This window comes from Xyrauchen texanus, chromosome 3, assembly GCF_025860055.1.
Source record: "Xyrauchen texanus isolate HMW12.3.18 chromosome 3, RBS_HiC_50CHRs, whole genome shotgun sequence".
Lineage (NCBI taxonomy): Eukaryota > Metazoa > Chordata > Actinopteri > Cypriniformes > Catostomidae > Xyrauchen > Xyrauchen texanus.
This window is the reverse complement of record NC_068278.1, coordinates 31,580,507-31,605,452: the sequence shown is the minus strand read 5'-3', so window position 1 is coordinate 31,605,452 and position 24,946 is coordinate 31,580,507. Positions and strand designations below refer to the sequence as shown.

Below are 24,946 nucleotides of genomic sequence, written 5' to 3'. Positions count from 1 at the left end.
TTGATGATTATGGCTTATAGCTTATGAAAACCCCAAACTCAGAATCTCAGAAAATTAGAATATTACATGAAATCAATAAAAAAAAAAAGAAAGAAAAAGGATTTTAAATACAGAAATGTCGGCCCTCTGAAAAGTATAATAATGCATATGTACTCAGTACTTGGTTTGGGCCCCTTTTGCATTAATTACTGCCTCAATGCGGCTTGGCATGGATGCTATCAGCCTGTGGCACTGCTGAGGTGTTATGGAAGACCAAGATGCTTCAATAGCGGCCTTCAGCTCTTCTGCATTGTTTGGTCTCATGTCTCTCATCTTTCTCTTGGCAATGCCGGTCAGGCGAGTTTGCTGGCCAATCAAGCACAGTAATACCATGGTCATTGAACCAGGTTTTGGTACTTTTGGCAGTGTGGGCAGGTGCCAAGTCCTGCTGGAAAATGAAGTCAGCATCTCCATAAAGCTTGTCTGCTGAAGGAAGCATGAAGTGCTCTAAAATGTCCCGGTAGATGGCTGCGTTGACTCTGGACTTAATAAAGCACAGTGGACCAACACCAGCCGATGCCATGGCTCCCCAAACCAACACAGACTGTGGAAACTTCACACTGGACTTCAAGCATCTTGGATTGTGTGCCTCTCCATTCTTCCTCCAGACTCTGGGACCTTGGTTTCCAAATGAGATGCAAAATTTGCTCTCATCAGAAAAGAAGACTTTGGACCACTGAGCAACAGACCAGTTCTTTTTTTCTTTACACAATATTCTAATTTTCTGAGATTCTGAATTTGGGGTTTTCATAAGCTGTAAGCCATAATCATCAAAATTATATCAAATAAAGGCTTGAAATATCTTACTTTGCTTGTAATGAGTCTATATAATATATTAGTTTCACCTTTTAAGTTGAATTACTGAAATTAATGAACTTTTGCACGATATTCGAATTTTTCGAGTTTCACCTGTATGCAAACCTGTACCAGCATGAAATGCAAACTAGAACAAGTATCTCAGGTGTTCTAACATCCCCTCCTATTATTCGTGGAAACGTGGGTAGGTGTTTTTTAAGCTGTTTGCGTGTCGCGCTTTCAGAATGTGGGTTGGTATCACTGATCTATATAGAGCAGTGGTTGGTATTGTATTTTTGTCATTACGCTGTTTGCGTAACTCTCTTCTGGAATTTGCCTTGTAAGTCTTGTAAGTTGCCGCTTTATGACGGGGGGATAGTTTACATTACCTTCAACTCTTTACTGGTAAGTTAAATGCTCAACAGCGTTTTTTATCAACAGAGTACACGTACTGTAGTAAAAGTACTGTCCATTGACATTTTACTTGCAGTTTTATAGAGTTCACATGGAGTCATGTCGAGTAGCTTGTTTAGCGTGCTAGCATGTTTTTTCCGCTGTCAAATTTGCATCTAAAAATACGTTCATGCTTCATTGACCAGAAACTATTTAGTAAAGCTAGCTAAAATATTGTTATCAAGAGTATATCTCTGACGAACCAGCACCACGGGCTCACTTGTAAAGCAATTTGCCCAATATAACTTTAAACTTATTATTTATTGCAAGCATTATTATTTTTTAAAAGCATCTTAATGTCAAATAATATATATATATATATATATATATATATATATATATATATATATATATATATATATATATATATACATAGTTTTAACTTCTTGTGGTTTAATTAGAGTGGATGGGGGACATAATTGCAGTGGGTGTGTCACCATTCGGTAAACACTAAGATGATTGACATTGACAAACCCTTTGTGTTATGACGTTTATGAATTCAGCATTTCAAGAATTATATATTAAAATGCCTATTTAAAGATTGGAGTTAGATTGATGGGTACAGTTACATCAACGCCTGCGACTCAACACTCTTTACTGTTGTCATTATGATACATTGCATAGGGATTTACAATAGTTTATCTTATTCTCTCGTAGACTTATTGGACCAGTTGTGCCAAGATGTTCCTAGCCAAGAGACTCATTGGAGGCATTCTTGATGTGGTCAGGTGAGGGAATCTTTCACAACATAATAACACATCTCAGTGATGTAAGGCAGAAATATGGACCCCACTTTTGAACTTGTGTATTTGAAGATTGAATGATTTTAAATCATAATCATGCCTTCTTTTCCCGTTTCCACAGCAACATCGACCCCAACCAGTTTGTGCCCTCAGAGCCTGTGAGTAACAGGAGCTCTTTTTTTATGATGTCTTAAGTGCTTCTGATACTTGATCTTGTCAGTCATTTGTAACCTGTTTCAGAAATGAGCAAATGGAAAGAATCTTTCAGTGTTGTATTGCCCTTTATTTCAATATAAAATATATGTGTATAAATTTGTGCATTAATGTTGCATTAATGCTACAGAAGCTATTTCTGGAGTACTACACTTTTATGAATTCTTAACAAAATTAATAGTGTTCTTATAATGGAAAGCAGTTATATAGCTACACCTGAGTTCTAGTCTTTAAAGAGCTGTGTTCAATCTAATTGAATCTTTGCCTAATGCTTCTTTTTAGTGCAGATGTTTCAATGAATGAACCATAACAAATTACTATGAAAGTAATGTCTATATCATAAAGAGACTGTACTGTAAAGCATATTCTCTTCATTATGTTAACTGGAGAAAAGAAATTCATGATTAAGAGTTCTTGCAAAGTTAAGATGCTAATACTATTGACATCACTTCTCCAGCCCCCACCCCGCAGACCACTGGCTTATGCTGAGAGCAACGATACTGAGGAAGAGAAACAGTTCCGCAAAGTATTCCAGCAGCTTGCTGGCGATGTAAATCATTCACAAACCCTCATATGAACAGTTATTCTCTCTCTCTCTCTCTCTCTTTCTCTCTTATATATATCAGTGCATCCAGAAAGTATTCACAGTGCTTCACTTTTTCCACATTTTATTATGTTACAGCCTTATTCCAAAATGGATTAAATTAATGATTTTCCTCAAAATTCTACAAAGAATACCCCATAATGACAAGGTGAAAGAAGTTTGTTTGAAATCTTTGCAAATTTATTAGACTAAAAAATCACATGTACATAAGTATTCATAGTCTGACATTGACACTCAAAATTGACACTCAAAATTGAGCTCAGGTGCATCCTGTTTCCACTGATCATCCTAGAGATGTTTCTACAACTTGATTGGAGTACACCTGTGGTAAATTCAGTTGATTGGACATGATTTGGAAAGGCACACACCTGTCTATATAAGGTCCCACAGTTAACTGTGCATGTCAGAGCATAAACCAAGCCATGAAGTCCAAGGAATTGTATGTAGACCTCCGAGACAGGGTTGTATTGAGGCACAGATACATTTCTGCAGCATTGAAGGCCCCAATGAGCACAATGGCCTCTATCATCCGTAAATGGAAGAAGTTTGGAACCACCAGGACTCTTCCTAGATCTGGCCGCCTGTCTAAACTGAGTGATCGGGGAGTAGGGCCTTAGACAGGGAGGTGACCAAGAACCAGATGGTCACTCTGACAGAGCTCCTGCATTTCTCTGTGGAGAGAGGAGAACCTTCCAGAAGAACAACTATCTCTGCAGCACTCCACCTATCAGGCCTGTATGGTAGAGTGGCCAGACGGAAGCCACTCCTCAGTAAAAGGCACATGACAGCCCACCTGGAGTTTGCCAAAAGGCACCTGAAGGACTCAGACTATGAGAAGCAAAATTCTCTGGTCTGATGAAACAAATATTGAACTCTTTGGCCTGAATGGTAAGTGTCATGTTTGGAGGAAACCAGGCACCGCTCATCACCTGGACAATACCATCCATACAGTGAAGCATGGTGGTGGCAGCATCATGCTGTGGGGATGTTTTTCAGTGGCAGGAACTGAGGGACTAGTCAGGATCGAGGGAAAGATGAATGCAGCAATGTACAGAGACATCCTTGATGAAAACCTGCTCCAGAGCGCTCTGGACCTCAGACTAGGGCGAAAGTTCACCTTCCAACTGGACAACGATCCTAAGCACACAGCCTTGATAACAAACGAGTGGCTACGGGACAACTCTGTGAATGTCCTTGAGTGCCCCAGCCAGAGCCCAGACTTGAACCAGATTGAACATCTCTGGAGAGATCTGAAAATGGCCGTGCACCGACGCTCCCCATCCAACCTGATGGAGCTTGAGAGGTCCTGCAAAGAAGAATTTGAGAAACTGGCCAAAAATAGGTGTGCCAAGCTTGTAGCATCATACACAAAAAGACTTGAGGCTGTAATTGGTGCCAAAGGGGCTTCAACAAAGTATTGAGCAAAGACTGTTAATACTTATGTACATGTGATTTTCTTTTTTTTATGAAAATAGTTCTTTCACGTTGTCATTATGGGGTATTGTTTGTAGAATTTTGAGGAAAATAATTAATTTAATCAATTTAAATTAATTACAGCCTTAAAACAATTTAAGACTGTTACACAACAAAATGTGGAAAAAGTGAAGTGCTGTGAATACTTTCCGGATGTGTGTGTGTGTGTGTGTGTGTGTGTGTGTGTGTGTGTGTGTGTGTGTGTGTGTGTGTGTGTGTGTATATACACACATTACACACACACACCGATCAGCCACACCATTAAAACCACCTGCCTAATATTGTTTAGGTCCCCCTTGTGCTGCCAGAGCAGTGCCAACCTGCATCACCACAATTGTACAGAAAAGTTATATGAGATACCGTACACTTTTTCAGTTTGAACCAGTCTGGCCATTCTCTGTTGACCATTCTGAGTAAATTGTAGAGGCTGCTGTGCATGAAAATCTCAGGAGATCAGCAGTTACAGAAATATTCAAATCAGCCCGTCAGGCTCTACTGTAACTCAGAAAACCACTCTGTACAACTGTGGAGAGAATACTAGCATCTAAGAGACCTATTCTGGGTTGGTGCTGTTTTGGCGGTACAAGGGGGACCTACACAATATTAGGCAGGTGGTTTTAATGTTGTGGCTGATTGGTGTTTACTGATACACGCATACAATAAACACTGGCTATCATAAACATGTCCTCTGGTTTCAGGACATGGAAGTAAGCCCCACTGAACTTATGAACATCCTCAACAGAATCATCTCCAAACGTGAGTGGTGTTTGTGTTCTGTATGTGTGAATATCAAAATCTATACACAAAAAAATGGATTCCATTTTTTTAATCTATACACAAAAAAATGGAACATTTTAATGTCTATATATATATATATATATATACACTCACCTAAAGGATTAATAGGAACACCATACTAATACTGTGTTTGACCCCCTTTCGCCTTCAGAACTGCCTTAATTCTACGTGGCATTGATTCAACAAGGTGCTGAAAGCATTCTTTAGAAATGTTGGCCCATATTGATTGGATAGCATCTTGCAGTTGATGGAGATTTGTGGGATGCACATCCAGGGCACGAAGCTCCCGTTCCACCACATCCCAAAGATGCTCTATTGGGTTGAGATCTGGTGACCGTGGGGGCCATTTTAGTACAGTGAACTCATTGTCATGTTCAAGAAACCAATTTGAAATGATTCGAGCTTTGTGACATGGTGCATTATCCTGCTGGAAGTAGCCATCAGAGGATGGGTACATGGTGGCCATAAAGGGCTGGACATGGTCAGAAACAATGCTCAGGTAGGCCGTGGCATTTAAACGATGCCCAATTGGCACTAAGGGGCCTAAAGTGTGCCAAGAAAACATCCCCCACACCATTACACCACCACCACCAGCCTGCACAGTGGTAACAAGGCATGATGGATCCATGTTCTCATTCTGTTTACGCCAAATTCTGACACTACCATCTGAATGTCTCAACAGAAATCAAGACTCATCAGACCAGGCAACATTTTTCCAGTCTTCAACTGTCCAATTTTGGTGAGCTCTTGCAAATTGTAGCCTCTTTTTCCTATTTGTAGTGGAGATGAGTGGTACCCGGTGGGGTCTTCTGCTGTTGTAGCCCATCCGCCTCAAGGTTGTGCGTGTTGTGGCTTCACAAATGCTTTGCTGCATACCTCGGTTGTAACGAGTGGTTATTTCAGGCAAAGTTGCTCTTCTATCAGCTTGAATCAGTCGGCCCATTCTCCTCTGACCTCTAGCATCAACAAGGGATTTTCAGCCCACAGGACTGCCGCGATACTGGATGTTTTTCCTTTTCACACCATTCTTTGTAAACCCTAGAAATGGTTGTGTGTGAAAATCCCAGTAACTGAGCAGATTGTGAAATACTCAGTCCGGCCCGTCTGGCACCAACAACCATGCCACGCTCAAAATTGCTTAAATCACCTTTCTTTCCCATTCTGACATTCAGTTTGGAGTTCAGGAGATTGTCTTGACCAGGATCACACCCCTAAATGCATTGAAGCAACTGCCATGTGATTGGTTGATTAGATAATTGCATTAATGTGAAATTAAACAGGTGTTCCTAACAATCCTTTAGGTGAGTGTATATATATTTATATATATATATAATTTATTTATTTTTTTTTTACAGCGGCGGCCAAAGGTTTGGAATAACGTACAGATTTAGCTGTTTCTGAAAGAAATTGGTAATTTTATTCACCAAAGTGGCATTCAACTAATCACAAAGTATAGTCAGGACATTACTGATGTAAAAAAAAAAAAAAAAGCACCATCACTATTTGAAAAAAGTAATTTTTTATCAAATCTAGACAGGCAGCATTTCCAGCAGCCATCACTCCAACACCTTATCCTTGAGTAATCTTGCTAAATTGCTAATTTGGTACTAGAAATTCACTTGCCATTATATCAAACACAATTGAAAGCTATTTGGTTCATTAAATGAAGCTTAACATTGTCTTTGTGTTTGTTTTTGAGTTGCCACATTATGCAATAGTCTGGCATGTCTTAAGGTCAATAGTAGGTCAAAAATGGCAAAAAAAGAAAACTTTTTGAGGAATGAAGGCTATATAATGCTTGAAATTGCCATAAAACTGAAGATTTCATACAAAGGTGTACACAACAGTCTTCAATGACAAAGGACAACTGGCTCTAACAAGAACAGAAAGAGATGTAGAAGTCCAGATGTACAACTAAACAAGAGGATAAGTACATCAGAGTCTCTAGTTTAAGAAATAGACACCTCACATGTCCCTCAGCTGACAACTTCATTGAATTCTACTCGATCAACACAAGTTTAATGTACAACAGTAAAGAGAAGACTCAGGGGTGCAGGCCTTATGGGAAGAATTGCAAAGAAAAAAACATGAAACAGAAAAAGAAAAGGTTATATTTGGCAAAGAAACACAGACATTGGACAACTGATAATTGGAAAAGAGTGTTCTGGATCTTAACCCCATTGAGCTTTTGTGGGATCAGCTAGACTGTGAGGTGTGTGAGAAGTGCCCATCAAGATAGCCACATCAATGGCAAGTGCTACAAGAAGTGTGGGGTGAAATCTCACCTGAGTATCTGGACAAACTGACAGTTAGAATGCCAAGGATCTGCAAAGCTGTCATTGCTGCATGTGGAGGGTATTTTGATGAGAACAGTTTGAAGTAGTTTAAGAAGTTCTGAACATTTTGTTCAAATTGTAATAGTAATTTTTGACATTATTAATGTCTTGACTATACATTGTGATCAGTTGAATACCACTTTGGTGAATAAAAGTACCAATTTCTTTCCATAAGAGCAAAATCTGTACATTATTCCAAAGTTATGGTTGTGTATGTGTGTATATTTGTGTATATATGTGTGTGTGTGTGTGTGTGTGTGTGTGTGTGTGTGTGTGTGTACAGTATCTCACAAAAGTGAGTACACCCCTATATTTGATTATATCCACCATGTGGCCACCATTATCTTGGAGGTGTGTTTTGGGGTCCTTATCATGCTGGAATACTGCCCTGCGCCCCAGTCTCCGAAGGGAGGGGATCATTCTCTGCTTCAGTATGTCACAGTACATGTTGGCATTCATGGTTTCCTCAATGATCCGTAGCTCCCCAGTGACGGCAGCACTCATGCAGCCCCAGACCATGACACTCCCACCACCATGCTTGACTGTAGGCAAGACACGCTTGTCTTTGTACTCCTCACCTGATTTCCACCACACATGTTTGACACCATCTGAACCAAATAAGTTGATCTTGGTCTCATCAGACCACAGGACATGGTTCCAGTAATCCATGTCCTTAGTCTGCTTGTCTTCAGCAAACTGTTTGGGCTTTCTTGTGCATCATCTTTAGAAGAGGCTTCCTTCTGGGACGACAGCCATGCAGACTAATTTGATGCAGTGTGCGGCGTATGGTCTGAGCACTGATAGGCTGTCCCCCCACCCCTTCAACCTCTGCAGCAATGCTGGCAGCACTCATATGTCTATTTCCCAAAGACAACCTCTGGATATGACGCTGAGCACGTGCACTCAACTTCTTTGGTCGACCATGGTGAGGCCTGTTCTGAGTGGAACCTGTCCTGTTAAACCGCTGTATGGTCTTGGCCACCGTGCTGCAGCTCAGTGTCAGGGTCTTGGCAATCTTCTTATAACCTAGACCATCTTTATGTAGAGCAACAATTCTTTTTTTCAGATCCTCAGAGAGTTCTTTGCCATGAGATGCCATGTTGAACTTCCAGTGACCAGTATGAGGGAATGTGACACCAAATTTAACACACCTGCTCCCCATTCACACCTGAGACCTTGTAACACTAACGAGTCACATGGCACAGGGGAGGGAAAACATTTTGGGGTGTACTCACTTTTGTTGCCAGCAGTTTAGACATTAATGGCTGTGTGTTGAGTTATTTTGAAGGGACAGCAAATTTACACTTATACAAGCTGTACACTCACTACTTTACATTGTAGCAAAGTGTCATTTCTTCAGTGTTGTCACATGAAAAGATATAATCTAATATTTACAAAAATGTGAGTGGTGTACTCACTTTTGTGAGATACTGTATATGTGTGTGTGTATGTGTATGTATATATATGTATATATATATATATATATATATATATATATATATATATATATATATATAAAATTAAATTATGACTAACCAATTTCTTGCATGTTTTTTGGGGCAAAGAATATAGTAAATATATTTTTTATTATATTTTAATGTACCACGATTAATCAGAGAAAACTGTGCAATTAATTTGTTTTTTTTCTTCTATCGATTCACAGCCCTTCTTATTATCTAACACAATTTTGTTTAAGAAGTACATTTATCATTTAATGATGTGTATATAATTTTTACTAGGAACACATGACAAAAATACAGATTAAGTTAATGATCTTTGCCATGTGGAGAGATGTGGGTTATTGATTTATTTACTCTGCCCTGTATGTTAATGCAGATGCTGATCTGAAGACAGATGGCTTTAGCATTGAGTCATGCAGAAGTATGGTAGCAGTCATGGATGTATCCTGCTTGATTTGATCTGGACACATGTACATACATGGTAATAAGCAGGCCCAGACAGAATTTTTAGACTGCAGAAACATTTTTTTGTGCTGTTTTAACAGGGAAATCTGCAGATTTTTTCAGAATGGAATTAAATTAGGTAAAATGTGTGAAACGAAGCTTAGAGGACTATACAATTACTGGTAGTGGAAAGCATATTCAAATGAGCCAATATTGAATTGTCACGAACCCCGCTCCTCTGCCCTATCCCCGCTTCGTCGCGCACACACTCACTCCGCCCCCTCGAGCTTTTCACGCTCTTTTTGCTCGCTCGAGCCCTCACGCCCACTTTGCTCCTACTCGCTCACATGCTCGTAGGCAATCTCCCTTCCTCGAGTTTCTCACGCGTTTCCAATCCCCCAGAACATTATGACCACCTGCACTCGCGTCATCTGCACTCCTGCACATTAGTTTCACCTGCACTCGTCTAATCACCTATCATTGTTTACACCTGCACTCGCCCCTATATATTTCACAACCCGTTCGTCTCACTCCTGTTGGTTATTGTATTTAGTTTCCCGTGTCTTTGCCCCCCGCTAGTCTCGTCTAGTTTTGAACTCCTCTTGTCCTCCTCTTAGCTTGCCAGCTCCACTTGTTCCCCTGTCTTTTGCTCCCACTAGTCCCGTCTACTCTGATCCTGTTTCCCGACTTTGACCTCCCCACTCTCGTTGACCACTCTTTCCCGGATTTGCCCCTTTACTCGACTTTGTTTCCCCGGCTTTTGACCCTACGCTACCCTGACCATTCTCCCTCTGGATTTTCCGTGCTGTACTTTTGTTTGCCTGCAAATAAACGCAGTTTTGACATACATTGTGACTGTCTCTTCCTGTGCGGGTTACAAAATAACCAACCGTTACCGAAGACAGTCACAATGCCCCGCGCTGAGGATTCGCGCAGCTCACTAGAGCGGAGGTGCACGTCACATTCGGCGCGAGGAGCTACAGTTTGGAGGCAGGACCAAGCGCTCGCGGCCCAGGGGCAGCAGGTATGTCCCTTGTCTGATTTATGTCACCCTGTTTCACCTGTGTCTGCCCCTGAGCCCGTTTATGCCTCCAGTGCATTTCTGAGCGCCGTAAGCCTTCAACCCCCTGAGAGGTTTGATGGCTCTTCGGGCGCTTGCCAAGGGTTGTTTATGCAGGGCAGCGGTTGTATAACTTTTAACCGTGCCCTTAACATTATGGACCCAGCGGCCCAACTCTCAACCCTTGGAGGCTTATGTGGTTGATTTTTGTGCCCTGGCCAACCAGGTGAATTTTGATGAGGTGGCTCTGAAAGACATTTTTCAATTTGGACTGAATGAGCCAGCCTCATCATTCATGCCTGGTGGTCGCTGCTCTCTCAACCTGGCTCAGTTTATTGACCTCACCCTACTGTACGCTGGTTCCTCGTTTACTGTGGGGGAGGCAGAAACTGAACCAACGTTCCATACCACGGCCCCCGTCTTGAAGCCTACCACGGCCCCCGTCTTGAAGCCTACCACGGCCCCCGTCTTGAAGCCTACCACGGCCCCCATCTTGAAGCCTGTCACGGCCCTAGTCCCGAAGCCTGTCGCGGCCCTAGTCCCGAAGCCTGTCGCGGCCCTAGTCCCGAAGCCTGACACGGCCATAGCCCCGAAGCCTTACACGGCCCTAGCCCCGAAGCCTTACACGGCCCCAGTCCCGAAGCCTGTCACGGCCCCAGTCCCGAAGCCTGTCACAGCCCCAGTCCCGAAGCCTGACACGGCCCCAGCCCCGAAGCCTGTCACGGCCCCAGTCCCGAAGCCTGTCACGGCCCCAGTCCCGAAGCCTGGCACGCCAGCGAGTCAACGCCCATGCCTGCCACGGCCAGAGAGCCAGCACCCATGCCCGCCACGGCCAACGAGCCAGCGCCCATGCCCGCCGCAGCCAACGAGCCAGCGCCCATGCCCGCCACGGTCGGCGAGCCAGCGCCTGTAGCCTCGACCGTCCCCATGGCCACGTCCCCTGTTGGCCGAGGACGCAAGAGAAGGAAGAGGGCCCCTTCTCCCCAGTCTCGTCTTGTGCTCAAGACCGCAGAGGTTCCCTCAGAGTCTTCCACGGCTCTGCCGGGTTCTGCTCCGCCCCCAGAGTCTTCCACGGCTCTGCCGGGTTCTGCTCCGCTCCCAGAGTCTTCCACGGCTCTGCCGGGTTCTGCTCCGCTCCCAGAGTCTTCCACGGCTCTGCCGGGTTCTGCTCCGCCCCCAGAGTCTTCCACGGCTCTGCCGGGTTCTGCTCCGCCCCAGAGTCTTCCACGGCTCTGCCGGGTTCTGCTCCGCCCCAGAGTCTTCCACGGCTCTGCCGGGTTCTGCTCCGCCCCCAGAGTCTTCCACGGCTCTGCCGGGTTCTGCTCCGCCCCCAGAGTCTTCCACGGCTCTGCCGGGTTCTGCTCCGCCCCAGAGTCTTCCACGGCTCTGCCGGGTTCTGCTCCGCCCCCAGAGTCTTCCACGGCTCTGCCGGGTTCTGCTCCGCCCCCAGAGTCTTCCACGGCTCTGCCGGGTTCTGCTCCGCCCCCAGAGTCTTCCACGGCTCTGCCGGGTTCTGCTCCGCTCTCAGAGTCTTCCACGGCTCTGCCAGCCTCTGCTCCGCTCTCAGAGTCTTCCACGGCTCTGCCAGCATCTGCTCGCCCCTCAGAGCCCTCGCGGCCTCCGCCTCTCGAGTCTCCCAAGGCTCCTCCTCTCAAGCCTCCCAGGGCTCTTCCTCTCGAGCCTCCTAAGGCTCCTCCTCTCGAGCCTCCCAGAGCTCTACCTCCCAAGCCCCCCAGGGTTCTGCCTTTCAAGTCTCTCGAGCCTCCCAGAGCGCCGCCTCTCAGGGCTTCTCCTCCCGAGTCTTTCAAGGCTCCTCCTCCCAGGCCTCCCAGGGCTCCTCTTCTCGAGCCTTCCAAGGCTCCTCCTCCCAAGCCTCCCAGGGCTCCTCCTCTCGAGCCTCTCAGGGCTTCTCCTCTCGAGTCTTCCAGGGCTCCTCCTCCTCCCGAGCCTCTCGGGGCTCCGTCTCTTGAGTCTTTCATGGCTCCCCCCCTCGAGCCTCTCGAGCATTCCAGGGCCCCACCTCTAGAGCCTCTCGAGTCTTCCACGACCTTTTTCCCCGAGCCTCTCACGGCTCTACTCCCAGAGACTCCAGAGCTTCCTAGGGCTCCGCCTCTCGAGCCTCCTACGGCTCCGCCTCCCGAGCCTCCCACGGCTCCACCTCCCGAGCCCCTCACGGCTCTGCTCCCAAAGACTCCAGAGCTTTCTATGGCTCCGCCTCCTACGGCTCTACCCCCCGAGACTACAGAGCCTGCCAGGTCGTCGCCTCGGGGACCTCCCACGGCGCCACCTCCATTGGCTCCACCTCCTGAGCCTTCCAGGCCTTCCCCCCTAAAGCCTCCTTCGGCTCCACCTCCAGAGACTTTCAGGCCTTCGCCCCTAAAGCCTCCTTCGGCTCCACCTCCAGAGCCTTCCAGAACCCCACCTCCAGAGCCGCCTACAGTGCCGCCTCTGACGGCACCGCCTTTCACGGCTCAGCCCGGACTTCCTGACCCTCTCCCTGTCCTGTGGCCTCTTCCCTGGCCTCCGGACCCTATTCCTGTCCGGTGGTCACCTTCCAGACCCCGGACCCAGTCCCTGTCCTCCAGTCGCCTTCCAGACCCCCTGACCCTGTCTCTGCCCCTACGGCTGCCCCCTAGATCTCCCGACCACCCGCCCCTCCGCTATGTTCCCCTGACCTTGCCTTGAAACTGCCCATTGACCCCATGGACTGTCTCATTTCCCTCTGTGCCCCTTGGACTGCCCTCAATTTTGTTTGTGTGTTTTGTGGGTTGTCTGTTCAGGGTTTTTTGTTTGTTGGGATCGTCCAGCACCACTTCCTCGCAACCGAGCGCGGCCGTCAGGAGCCGTCCGTTTTAGAGGGGGGAGTACTGTCACGAACCCCGCTCCTCTGCCCCATCCCCGCTTCGTCGCACACACACTCACTCCTTAAGCTCGCACGCTCGTCTCCGCCCCTCGAGCTTTTCACGCTCTTTTGCTCGCTCGAGCCCTCACGCCCACTTTGCTCCTACTCGCTCACATGCTCGTAGGCAATCTCCCTTCCTCGAGTTTCTCACGCGTTTCCAATCCCCCAGAACATTATGACCACCTGCACTCGCGTCATCTGCACTCCTGCACATTAGTTTCACCTGCACTCGTCTCATCACCTATCATTGTTTACACCTGCACTCGCCCCTATATATTTCACAACCCGTTCATCTCACTCCTGTTGGTTATTGTATTTAGTTTCCCGTGTCTTTGCCCCCCGCTAGTCTCGTCTAGTTTTGAACTCCTCTTGTCCTCCTCTTAGCTTGCCAGCTCCACTTGTTCCCCTGTCTTTTGCTCCCACTAGTCCCGTCTACTCTGATCCTGTTTCCCGGCTTCGACCTCCCCACTCTCGTTGACCACTCTCTCCCGGATTTGCCCCTTTACTCGACTTTGTTTCCCCGGCTTTTGACCCTACGCTACCCTGACCATTCTCCCTCTGGATTTTCCGTGCTGTACTTTTGTTTGCCTGCAAATAAACGCAGTTTTGACATACATTGTGACTGTCTCTTCTTGTGCGGGTTACATGAATAAACAAACATCCAAGGACTGGGGATATGTACAACTTTTTGCCGAGTTCTGCTGGTGCTACGGTAATTTGGTCTGAGCCTGGTAATAAGTATTATACTTCCTATATGTACATAATCACCTTCCCTCTTCTTTCAAATTGTCTTTTTTGTTTGGCATTGTGTTTTGGGAGGGAGCTTTGAAATGTTGAGATTTTTTTATTGTTTTATCTTGACACTGTGCTCCAGAGTGACAGCACAGGTAAACTGGGCTTCCATGAGTTTAAACACCTCTGGAACAACATCAAGAAGTGGCAAGTGAGTACAAAGTTTAACAACACACTTTGGTGGGTGGGTGGGGTGGGGTGGGGGGTTCAGCTAGTGTTTATGATTTAAATGTGTGGTGCATTTGTGAGTTGTTAAGTTTATATTAGGGATGTATTGATGTAACTGAAGCCAGCTGGTATGTGATAGCTGTGGGGTGTGTATTCCTCACTTTCCTGGTCTTAACAGATGCAATAGCAACCAAGGCTAGAGGCGATGGCTTTTATAGCCTCTTTGCTAGGGCATTCGACTTCCATGCCGGGGATTGCTGATTCGTATCCCGCTCAGAGTGGATCGAGTAGGACCGGCTACATCAATACTTGTATCAGAATCTTGCCCGATACCACACTCATTTGCTTGTATTCATAAAAATGCTCAGAAACCAAAAAGTGATACCTTAAGACATACAAATGTCATTATGTAGACATTCAGCACACAAATTAAAATCACGTTATGTCCTAGTGAGATTATTACATAGGCTGAGATTCAGTTAAATAAATATATAATTTGCATATTCTGCATGCAAATGTGAGTGCTTGTGAATAGGGATGGGTATTGATACAGATTTCCTGATATAATTCGACTCACAAGCTCTTGATTTGATTCAGTATCGGTTTATCGGTAAGTTAAAATGTCCCTTTTGGGTTCATATAAAAGTGGTCTCCCAGCTAATGCTGTTAGTTATACAGGGGAACTTTTAACTAGGTACTTTAAGAAAATATTAATTTTAATAATTATATTTTATTACTTTTCATCATTTTGGTCACATATTGGCTTTTTAAAATGAAAAAATAGATGTATTCAATCAATAAATAAGAAATTATATCTCATATATTATTTTGGTTACATATTTATTGTTAAATGTGCTAAAACCAGCTGTTAATTTCTGTTAACAGCCTTTAAATGAGCGCATGTTAACTAGAGAGGACTCGAATGGCTTTACCTCATCTGTGCGATACATGATTAGAATTAAATGTTTTTTTGTTGTAGTTTTTGATCAACAACTGCCTGTAAAGACCAGAAAGGGTATTAAAATTGACCGTATTAAATGACAAATGGGTTGCGTGGATTTCGTCTTGGACACACATTACAAGGAACAACTTTTACTCTTAACACACTGTGAAAGGATCTCGCTGCTGAATACATCACAACTAAACTACACAATTACTGATGAGTGAAATGTAAACATTTACCAGCCAGTTGCCAAATATATTTACTTTAGTCCCTTAAATTTGGTTGCAAATGCGAGTGATTTCCTCTCATTGTAGTAGAGGGTTGCACACTGAGTGAAAGATCGATCTTGAGATTTAAGAATCTATTTCGAGATTGTTCAAAAGAAGATGGCGATTAATCGGAAAAACTATATTTTTTTGCCACCCCTACTTGTGAATGTGTATAGTTGGTGTTGTGCAGAGCTCCTTGGCTTACACACGGAAAACACCATTATGAGCATTGCACGCTTTGTTCGTAGTAGATGATGGAAAACAGAATGCCTATTCACTTTGTAGCACGAGGTACATACAGATTACATATTTATTTAATTAAATAGCAGCCTTTTGCGTTTAAATAATCACATTGGGTCAGGTAGCAACTGGCTTTTCTGGAAGTGAGAAGCTACTGTCTAAACACACTGAAACGGAAAGGGCTTCAAGATAAAAGCTTCTGCCAAAATAAAAGCGCAATTTAAATGGAAAAAAGTACAAATTATATCACTACTGTATAGTTATATAATACTCACTGTAATACTACTACTACTACTATTAATAATAACAACAACAATAATAAATCAATAGTAATTGTATTATATTTAAGCAATATCTTGCACCTGTGATGCTGATACACAGCACTTTATTTGTCAAAAAATAACTCCAATGTTGTTTTGGATTGTGCTGTGAGGTTCTGTATAAAAGCAATTCATTTGATAAAATAATAAAAAATTTTATATTATTTATTCTATCTGTATTTGATTTAAAGTTTTAATGAATACATTTTAATGAATACATTCTTTAAACACCATTTTAGTGACATAATTCAAATAAACTGTTGATATGGAATTCAGAAAAAACTAAAAGGAAATATCGGTACTCGTCCTCGTTAAAAATGGACATCACTACTTTATACTTTATACTGTATAGATCTGTTAATGTTGCTGATTGAAGACTTGCATTATAATTTATAAATAAATTGCTGTAATCAAAAACTAATTAAGCGTCTAAATGGTTGAACATAAGATAATCTGTAAAAGTAAATTTGTTAAAAAAAAAATAACAGGATTGAGACAAAACAGTGAGATAATAACAAACACTAAGATAACCCTATTAACTTAATCAAGGCCAAAAGTCTGGTTCCAGAAGTAAAAATACATTAAATATTTTCCATAGACAAATTGATTTTCAACAACAACTTGTAAACCTTTAAAGTCCTACCGTGAACTCAGAGGTTGTTCATCGATGGCGTATTTACATTTATGCATTTGGCAGATGCTTTATGCCTTAGTTGAAGCCATCAGTCCACAATATTTCAACTTCATTGTTTTAAAGTGGTTTAAAAGTGGAATTTCTGATGAATAACTACACTACCTATGGAACAGCAGAGAGAGATCCACTGATCAAAGAACCAACCACAGACAACAAAGCCCGCCAAACAAGTCCATTAGTGACTGCCCACTTCCATGATGCACTGTGAATGACTCAATTGAGTTGGTCTCCCTACACCCTCAAACTACACATATATTTGTATATATCTGAATATTTTGCAGTAAACTTAAAATATTTTTTCTATATTTGCGTATAATCAACAACCTAAAATCAGTAGTTTTATATATTTCCATAGTTTTTTTTATTCTATAACGTCATTCGCAATGCTTCATGGGATTTAAGTTTGTGCCGTTGTGAAAGAAGGTAGTTACACAGTCCTGTACCTTTGTCTTTTTGTCTGATTTTCAAAAACGTTTTTATTTAAATAACATTTTGTAATGATGTGATTCAGCTCAGAGCTGGTTGGTTTGGTTCATGACTTAAACTCTTTTATGAGGGATTTTATGAAAAGAAAAAATAGGAAAAATACTGTAATCAAACGGCTGAAAATGTGGGTGGGCAATGTTGCGCTCTATAAGCCACTGTCTGTTTTACAGGGAGTGTATAAAGATTGTGACAAGGATGGCTCTGGAACTATTGGAGCAGATGAGCTTCCAGCTGCCTTTAAAGCTGCAGGTAAACCCCCATGTCACATGACATGATAAAGTGACTTTCTTTGTAAGGTGCCTTGCATTGGAGGTCATTTGCTTAATCCCCATTTTTTTATGTTAATAAATCACCATCAATGTATGCTTAAGGCTCAGAATGTACAGGGGCAAGAAAAAGTTTGTGAACCCTTTGGAAATATCTGCATTTATGTATACTGGCTGCCAAAAGTTTGGAATAGTGTACAGATTTAGCTATTTCGGAAGGAAATTGATACTTTAATTCACCAAAGTGGCATTCAACTGATCACAATGTATAGTCAGGACATTACTGATGTAAAAAACAGCACCATCACTATTTGAAAAAGACAAAGCTTATCATTTTCTTTGTGTTTGTTTTTGAGTTGCCACATTATGCAATATACTGGCATGTCTTAAGATATATTAGGTCAATAATGGCAAAAAAGAAACAGCTTTCTCTGGAAACTCATTTGTCAATCATTGTTTTGAGGAATGAAGGCTATATAATGCTTGAAATTGCCACAAAACTGAAGATTTCATACAAAGGTGTACACAACAGTCTTCAATGACAAAGGACAACTGGCTCTAACAAGGACAGAAAGAGATGTAGAAGTCCAGATGTACAACTAAACAAGAGGATAAGTACATCAGAGTCTCTAGTTTGAGAAATAGATGCTTCATACCAGTTTCATGTTCAACAGTAAAGAGAAGACTCAGGGGTGCAGGCCTTATGGGAAGAATTGCAATGAAAAATACACTTTTGAAACAGAAAAAGAAAATGTTAGAGTGGGCAAAGAAACACAGACATTGGACAACAGATAATTGGAAAAGAGTGTTATGTATTATAACCCCATTGAGCTTTTGTGGGATCAGCTAGACTGTAAGGTGTGTGAGAAGTGCTCAACAAGACGGCCACATCTATAGCAAGTGCTACAGGAAGCATGGGGTGAAATCTCACCTGAGTATCTGGACAAACTGACAGTTAGAATGCCAAGGATCTGCAAAGCTGTCATTGCTGCATGTGGAAGAGTATTTTGATGAGAACAGTTTGAAGTAGTTCAAGAAGTTCTGAACATTTTGTTCAAATTGTAATAGTAATTTTTCACATTATTAATGTCTTGACTATACATTGTGATCAGTTGAATGCCAGGTTGGTTCTTTCCATAAGAGCAAAATCTGTACATTATTCCAAACTTTTGGCTGCCAGAGTAAAATTTGTCTTAAAGTCTGGTTTGATCTTCATCTAAGTAATAATAATAAACAAGCACAATATGTTTTAACTAATAACACAAATGATTGTACTGTTCTTGTACATAGAGTTAGGAGTTTGCAAATCTGGCATCCAGTTAATGAAACTAGATTGGAGGTGTGGATTAGAGGACTTAAAAAGCACTAAAACATTTTGAGTTTACTATTCACAATAAGCGTCTGCTGACATGGATGATGCCTTGCAAAAAAGAGATCTCAGACAACCTACTTGTTGCTTTGCATAAATTGAAAGGGTTATAAAGTTATTTTGAAGAGCTTAGATATCTGTCCACAGTTAGACAAATTGTCTATAAATGGAGATGATTAATTACTGTGGCTACTTTCCCTAGAAGTGGCTGTCCAGCCATGACTCAAAGGGCACACTGAAGAATGCTCAATGAGTTAAAAAAGTGACAGAGTGACAGCTAAAGACTTGCCGTAAGAACTGGCTAACATCTCTGTTCATGAGTTTACTATATGGAAAACATCATGGAAAGACACAACGTAGGAAGCCACTGCTTTCCAACAATAACATTGCTGCACGACTGAAGTTTGCCAAAGACCAACTTGACACTCCACAGTGCTACTGGGAAAATGTTTTGTGGACTGATTAAACTAAGGCTGAACTGTTTGGGAAAGAAATAAATTCCAACTTTTTGAGTGGCCCAGTAAGGGCCCAGACCTCAACCCACTAGAGATGATGTGGAATGACCTCAAGGGAACCGTTTACACCTGACATCCTAAGAATATGGATGAGCTGAAGCAGTTTTGTGAGGAAGAATGTTCCAAAATTCCTTCTGAACATTGTGCAGGTCTAATCCGCAGCTACCGGTAATGCTCGGTTGAGGTTATTGCTGCCAAAGGAGAATCGACCAGTTATTAAATCCAAGTGTTCATTTACGTTTTCCACAGCATTGTGAATGTTTATTAGGATATGTTCAAAAAAGACATGAAAGATTATAATTGTTTGTTTGTTGTTATCTTAAGCACATTGTGTTTGTGTATACTTGTGACTTAGATAAAAATATTATCACATTTCATGACCAATAAATGCAGAAAACCAGCTAATTCCAAAGGGTTTGCTTACTTATTCTTGCCACTGCATATTAATACTTTATATAGCGTTGTTTCTACTTGTGTTAATGTGTACAGTATGTGGAGATCACAGTTGCTCATTTATAATGGTCTGACTCTTGTGTCTTCTACAGGTTTCCCTCTAAACGATCAGCTCTTTCAGATGATTATTCGCAGATACAGTGATGAGAATGGAAACATGGACTTTGACAATTACATTGGCTGCCTAGTGAGACTGGATGCCATGTGCCGTAAGTTGATTTCAGAATGTTTTAGCTAAGTTAATTGGTTCCTTTCCATGGTTAGAGATCTAGGAGCAGAATTATCCACTCTTCATGATGGACCAAATGTATTGATAACTAATTTTGCATGTATAGGTGTATACAATATTTGTGCAATAAAATGCTCTCTAGAATTAGAATGCCCTTCCCCCTAATACCAACTTTATGCATTCCTCAATAGGTATTTAAGGCCAACTCTTATAGCTATGCCATTCAGTAATTTTATACAGAATAAAAAAAAGAGATACTTTAGTTAATGATGTGTTAAAGCTACTGATTTATGTCATATGCATTTAAATCAGGTGCCTTCAAGACTCTTGACAAGGACAACGATGGCACAATCAAGGTCAATGTTCGGGAGGTAAGGGAATTATTACCTCAATCAAAACACAAAGCTTTATCATCTGTGTGTGTGTATATATACAGTGCATTCTTTAAGTATTCAAACCCTTTCATTTATTACATTTTGTTATGTTGCAGCCTTGTGCTAAAATGCTTTAAATTATAATTTTTTCCACAACTATCTACACACCCCATAATGATAAAAAAAAAAAGAAAAGATTTTTGATTACTGGAAATGCATTAATTGACAAAACTTAAATATCACATTAATGTTTTCAGACCCTTTGCTATGACACTTAAAATTTAGCTCAGGTGCATCCCATTTCTCGGGATCATCTTTGAGATGTTTCTACACTTTGACTGGAGTCCACATGTGGCAAATTCAATTGATTGGACATGATTTGGAAAGGCATACACTTGTCTATTTAAGGCAGGGGTGCCCAATACGTCGATCGCAATCTACCAGTCGATCGCAAAGGCAATGCTGGTAGATCGCATAAAATTTAAATGTACTTTTGTTAAATTTTAATAAAAATAAATATAATATCTTTCCTTTTAGTTTCTGTCTGACTTGCACTTGACGAGTAAATATTGACCAGGCGAGAATTTAGTTTATTCAGTTGCCATGACAACTGGGTTTGCGCATACGCGACTTCCAAGGGCTTCTAAGATCAGAGCGCGAAATTGCGATGCTAGCAGTGTTTGAGACCTGCTACCAGCAGCTACTGCCCGGATAATGCTAAACTGTCTGATTCCATTCAGTGCAAGTCATCAGAATAAGGTAAATGCCCTGGCTATTGTAATCTATTGTGCTGTAGGTGTTTTGGGTTTAGCTTTAAACTGAATGATATCAACATTGAACATTATTATATATTTTTTTATTAATTAGAAGATGAATTCCATGTAGGTATACATGCAGTAGTCCCAACAAGCATTTTCTTTTTTTATATGAAACTGTGTTTTTTTTAGTTGGTAGATCTTATTGAGTTGGTCATTTAAAAGTAGATCATCACGCAAAAAAGTGTGGGCACCCCTGATATAAGGTCTCACAGCTGAAAATGTATGTAACAGCAAAAAACAAGCCATGTGGCCAAAGGAACCGCCTGCAGAGCTCAGAAACAGGATTGTGTCGAGGCAGATCTGGGGAAGGCTACAAACAATTTGGCTGCATAGAAAGGTCCCAAGAGGACTATGGCCTCCATAATTCTTAAATGGAAAAAGTTTGAAACAACCAGGACTCATCCTAGAGCTGGACCTTTGGCCAAACTGAGCAATCGGGGAGAAAGTGAGAGGTGACCAAGAACCCAATGGTCACTCTGTGGTGTTTTTCAGCAGAAGTCTCTGTCAGGGTTGAAGGAAAGCTGAACGCCGCAAAATACAGAGATATGCTTAATGAAAACCTGGTTTGTAATTGATGCCAAAGATGCTTCAACTAAATACTGAGTTAAGCGTCTGAATACTTAAGTCAATGTGATATTTCAGTTTTTTTCTTTGTAGTAAATTTGCAAAGTTATCAGAAATCAGTTTTTTGCTTTATCATTATGGGGTATGGAGTGTGGATTGATGTGAAAATATAATAATTTAAAGCATTTAAGGCTGCAACATTACAAAATGTGAAAAAATTAAGGGGTCTGAATACATTATTAATGCATGTATGTGTGTATGTATGTGTGTGTGTGTGTGTATATGTATGTGTGTGTGTGTATATATATATATATATATATATATATATATATATATATATATATATATATATATATACATACACACAGTATCTCACAAAAGTGAGTACACCCCTCACATTTTTGTAAATTTTGATTAAATCTTTTCATGTGACAACATTGAAGAAATGACACTTTGCTACAATGTAAAGTAGTGAGTGTACAGCTTGTATAACAGTGTAAATTTGCTGTCCCCTCAAAATAACTCAACACACAGCCATTAATGTCTAAACCTCTGGCAACAAAAGTGAGTACACCCCTAAATGAAAATGTGCAAATCGGGCCCAAAGTGTCAATACTTTGTGTGGCCACCATTATTTTCCAGCACTGCTTTAACCCTCTTGGGCATGGAGTTCACCAAAGCTTCACAGGTTGCTACTGGAGTCCTCTTCCACTCCTCCATGATGACATCACGGAGCTGGAGGATGTTAGAGACCTTGTGCTCATCCACCTTCCGTTTGAGGATGCCCCACAGATGCTCAATAGGGTTTAGGTCTGGAGACATGCTTGGCCAGTCCATCACCTTCACCCTGAGCTTCGTTAGCAAGGCAGTGGTCGTCTTGGAGGTGTGTTTGTGGTCGTTATCATGCTGGAATACTGCCCTGCGCCCCAGTCTTTGAAGGGAGGGGATCATGCTCTGCTTCAGTATGTCACAGTTCATGTTTGCATTCATGGTTTCCTCAATGAACTTTAGCTCCCCAGTGCCGGCAGCACTCATGCAGCCCCAGACCATGACACTACCACCACCATGCTTGACTGTAGGCAACTCCTCTCCTGGTTTCCGTGACACACGCTTGACACCATCTGAACCGAATTATCCAGTAATCCATGTCCTTAGTCTGCTTGTCTTTAGCAAACTGTTTGGGCTTTCTTGTGCATCATCTTTTGAAGAGGCTTCCTTCTGGGACGACAGCCATGCAGACCAATTTGATGCAGTGTGTGGCGTATGGTCTGAGCACTGACAGGCTGTCCCCCCACCCCTTCAACCTCTGCAGCAATGCTGGCAGCACTCATATGTCTATTTCCCAAAGACAACCTCTGGATATGACGCTGAGCACGTGCACTCAACTTCTTTGGTCGACCATGGCGAGGCCTGTTCTGAGTGGAACCTGTCCTGTTAAACCGCTGTATGGTCTTGGCCACCGTGCTGCAGCTCAGTGTCAGGGTCTTGGCAATCTTCTTATAGCCTAGGCCATCTCTATGTAGAGCAACAATTCTTTTTTTCAGATCCTCCGAGAGTTCTTTGCCATGAGATGCCATGTTGAACTTCCAGTGTCCAGTTTAAGGGAGTGTGAGAGCGATGACACCAAATTTAACACATCTGCTTTCACACCTGAGACCTTGTAACACTAATGAGTCACATGACACCGGGAAGGGAAAATGGCTAATTGGGCCCAATTTGGACATTTGCATTTGGTCACTTTTGTTGCCAGCAGTTTAGACATTAATGGCTGTGTGTTGAGTTATTTTGAAGGGACAGCAAATTTACACTGTTATACAAGCTGTACACTCACTATTTTACATTGTAGCAAAGTGTTGTCACATGAAAAAATATAATCAAATATTTACAAAAATGTGAGTGGTGTACTCACTTTTGTGAGATGCTGTATATGTGTGTGTGCGTGTGTGTATGTATATATATATATATATATATATATATATATATATATATATATATATATATATATATTATATATTATATCAAATAAATTTTACTAAGGATAAATGTTTCTATAATATATCATTACAACATGAAACTTGTCTCTTCACAGTGGCTGCAGCTGACCATGTACTCTTGAGCAATGTGAACACCTGGAACGCGGTTGAAACTATCAGTCCAACGCTTGAATCCAATAATGAATATATGCTTTACACAGCTTGCTCTCTCTCTTTCTTGTTTCTCACATAGTTTAGCAATAATTGTGGAGGTCTACCACTGGTGTTCTGTGGGTCACACGACTATGACATTTTCTTTTTTTTATAAGTTTACATTTGCCATGTGTTTTTTCCATTAGTAGCATTGTTCAATAGAAAGAAAATTTGACAAAATTAAACACATTTTATTCTGAAGAGTGTTGGTTCAGTTACAATTGTTCAAAACTGCGTTGCAATGTCTACACATGTGTGCAATACATGCTATTGTCATTTGGTGCCTTTTTTGCATGAAGCCAGGGGTGATGTAAGGGATGTGAATTTGTGCCATGATTAAAGAGATATGTGTGAGAATCCAGTGTCAAATACAATTTTATATTGAATTAAAAAAAAAAGATGAGACAGTGATAAAAGTTGTCTGTTTTCTTCAGTAGTTTGATTTCCTTTGGGAAAAAATAGCTCAATCTCTCAGGACTATATTGAGGCCAAGTGCTCCTTGGAGGATAGAGAGGCAGAACAGGGAACCCATGTATCATACTGTTTAAAAGTATTGTGTTAACATTATATTTACATTTACGTAGTCATTTAGCTGATGCTTTTATTCTAAGCAATTTACAAATGAGGAACATGAGCAATTTATCATTCAAAAGATCCTACTGTTACATTTTAATCCTGGTATATGCTGTGTGTGTGGTATCATGGTCATGTATTTGTACTTTTTTGTGATGCTTCCATTGCAAAGCAAATAAAATAATAATTATTAAAATATATTAGTATTATTATATTGTGCAAAGTAGTACTTGTACATTACATTTTGATTTGATTTTATACATTGTAATGTGGGAAGGAACAATGAAAAAGTTTATTTAACTTTAGCTTTGATTAATGTTGTATTTTTGTTCAACGCATTTTCATTTTTCCACAAACATTATTTTGA

General features: G+C 41.7%; 1 protein-coding gene across 1 annotated transcript; it reads left to right on the top strand.

The window, feature by feature from the left end:
* The first annotated feature begins 1,113 nt into the window (after positions 1 to 1,113).
* LOC127621148 (calpain small subunit 1-like) lies at positions 1,114 to 24,745 on the top strand. The gene is made up of 11 exons (XM_052094640.1): positions 1,114 to 1,239; positions 1,945 to 2,015; positions 2,152 to 2,188; positions 2,701 to 2,793; positions 5,019 to 5,076; positions 9,291 to 9,355; positions 14,195 to 14,263; positions 17,403 to 17,481; positions 19,928 to 20,044; positions 20,377 to 20,435; positions 23,910 to 24,745. The coding sequence occupies exons 2-11, from the start codon at positions 1,969 to 1,971 to the stop codon at positions 23,934 to 23,936; spliced, it is 651 nt and encodes a 216-aa protein (XP_051950600.1). The 5' UTR covers positions 1,114 to 1,239; positions 1,945 to 1,968; the 3' UTR covers positions 23,937 to 24,745.
* Positions 24,746 to 24,946: the final 201 nt, after the last annotated feature.

What these genes read in the sequence shown, in the direction of transcription:
- LOC127621148 (XM_052094640.1), top strand. Translation starts at nt 1,969, where the DNA reads ATGTTCCTAGCCAAGAGACTCATTGGAGGCATTCTTGATGTGGTCAG. An exon ending in ACAACATCAAGAAGTGGCAA is followed by an intron (nt 14,264 to 17,402) that starts GTGAGTACAAAG and finishes TCTGTTTTACAG; the next exon opens with GGAGTGTATAAAGATTGTGA. An exon ending in TCAAGGTCAATGTTCGGGAG is followed by an intron (nt 20,436 to 23,909) that starts GTAAGGGAATTA and finishes GTCTCTTCACAG; the next exon opens with TGGCTGCAGCTGACCATGTA.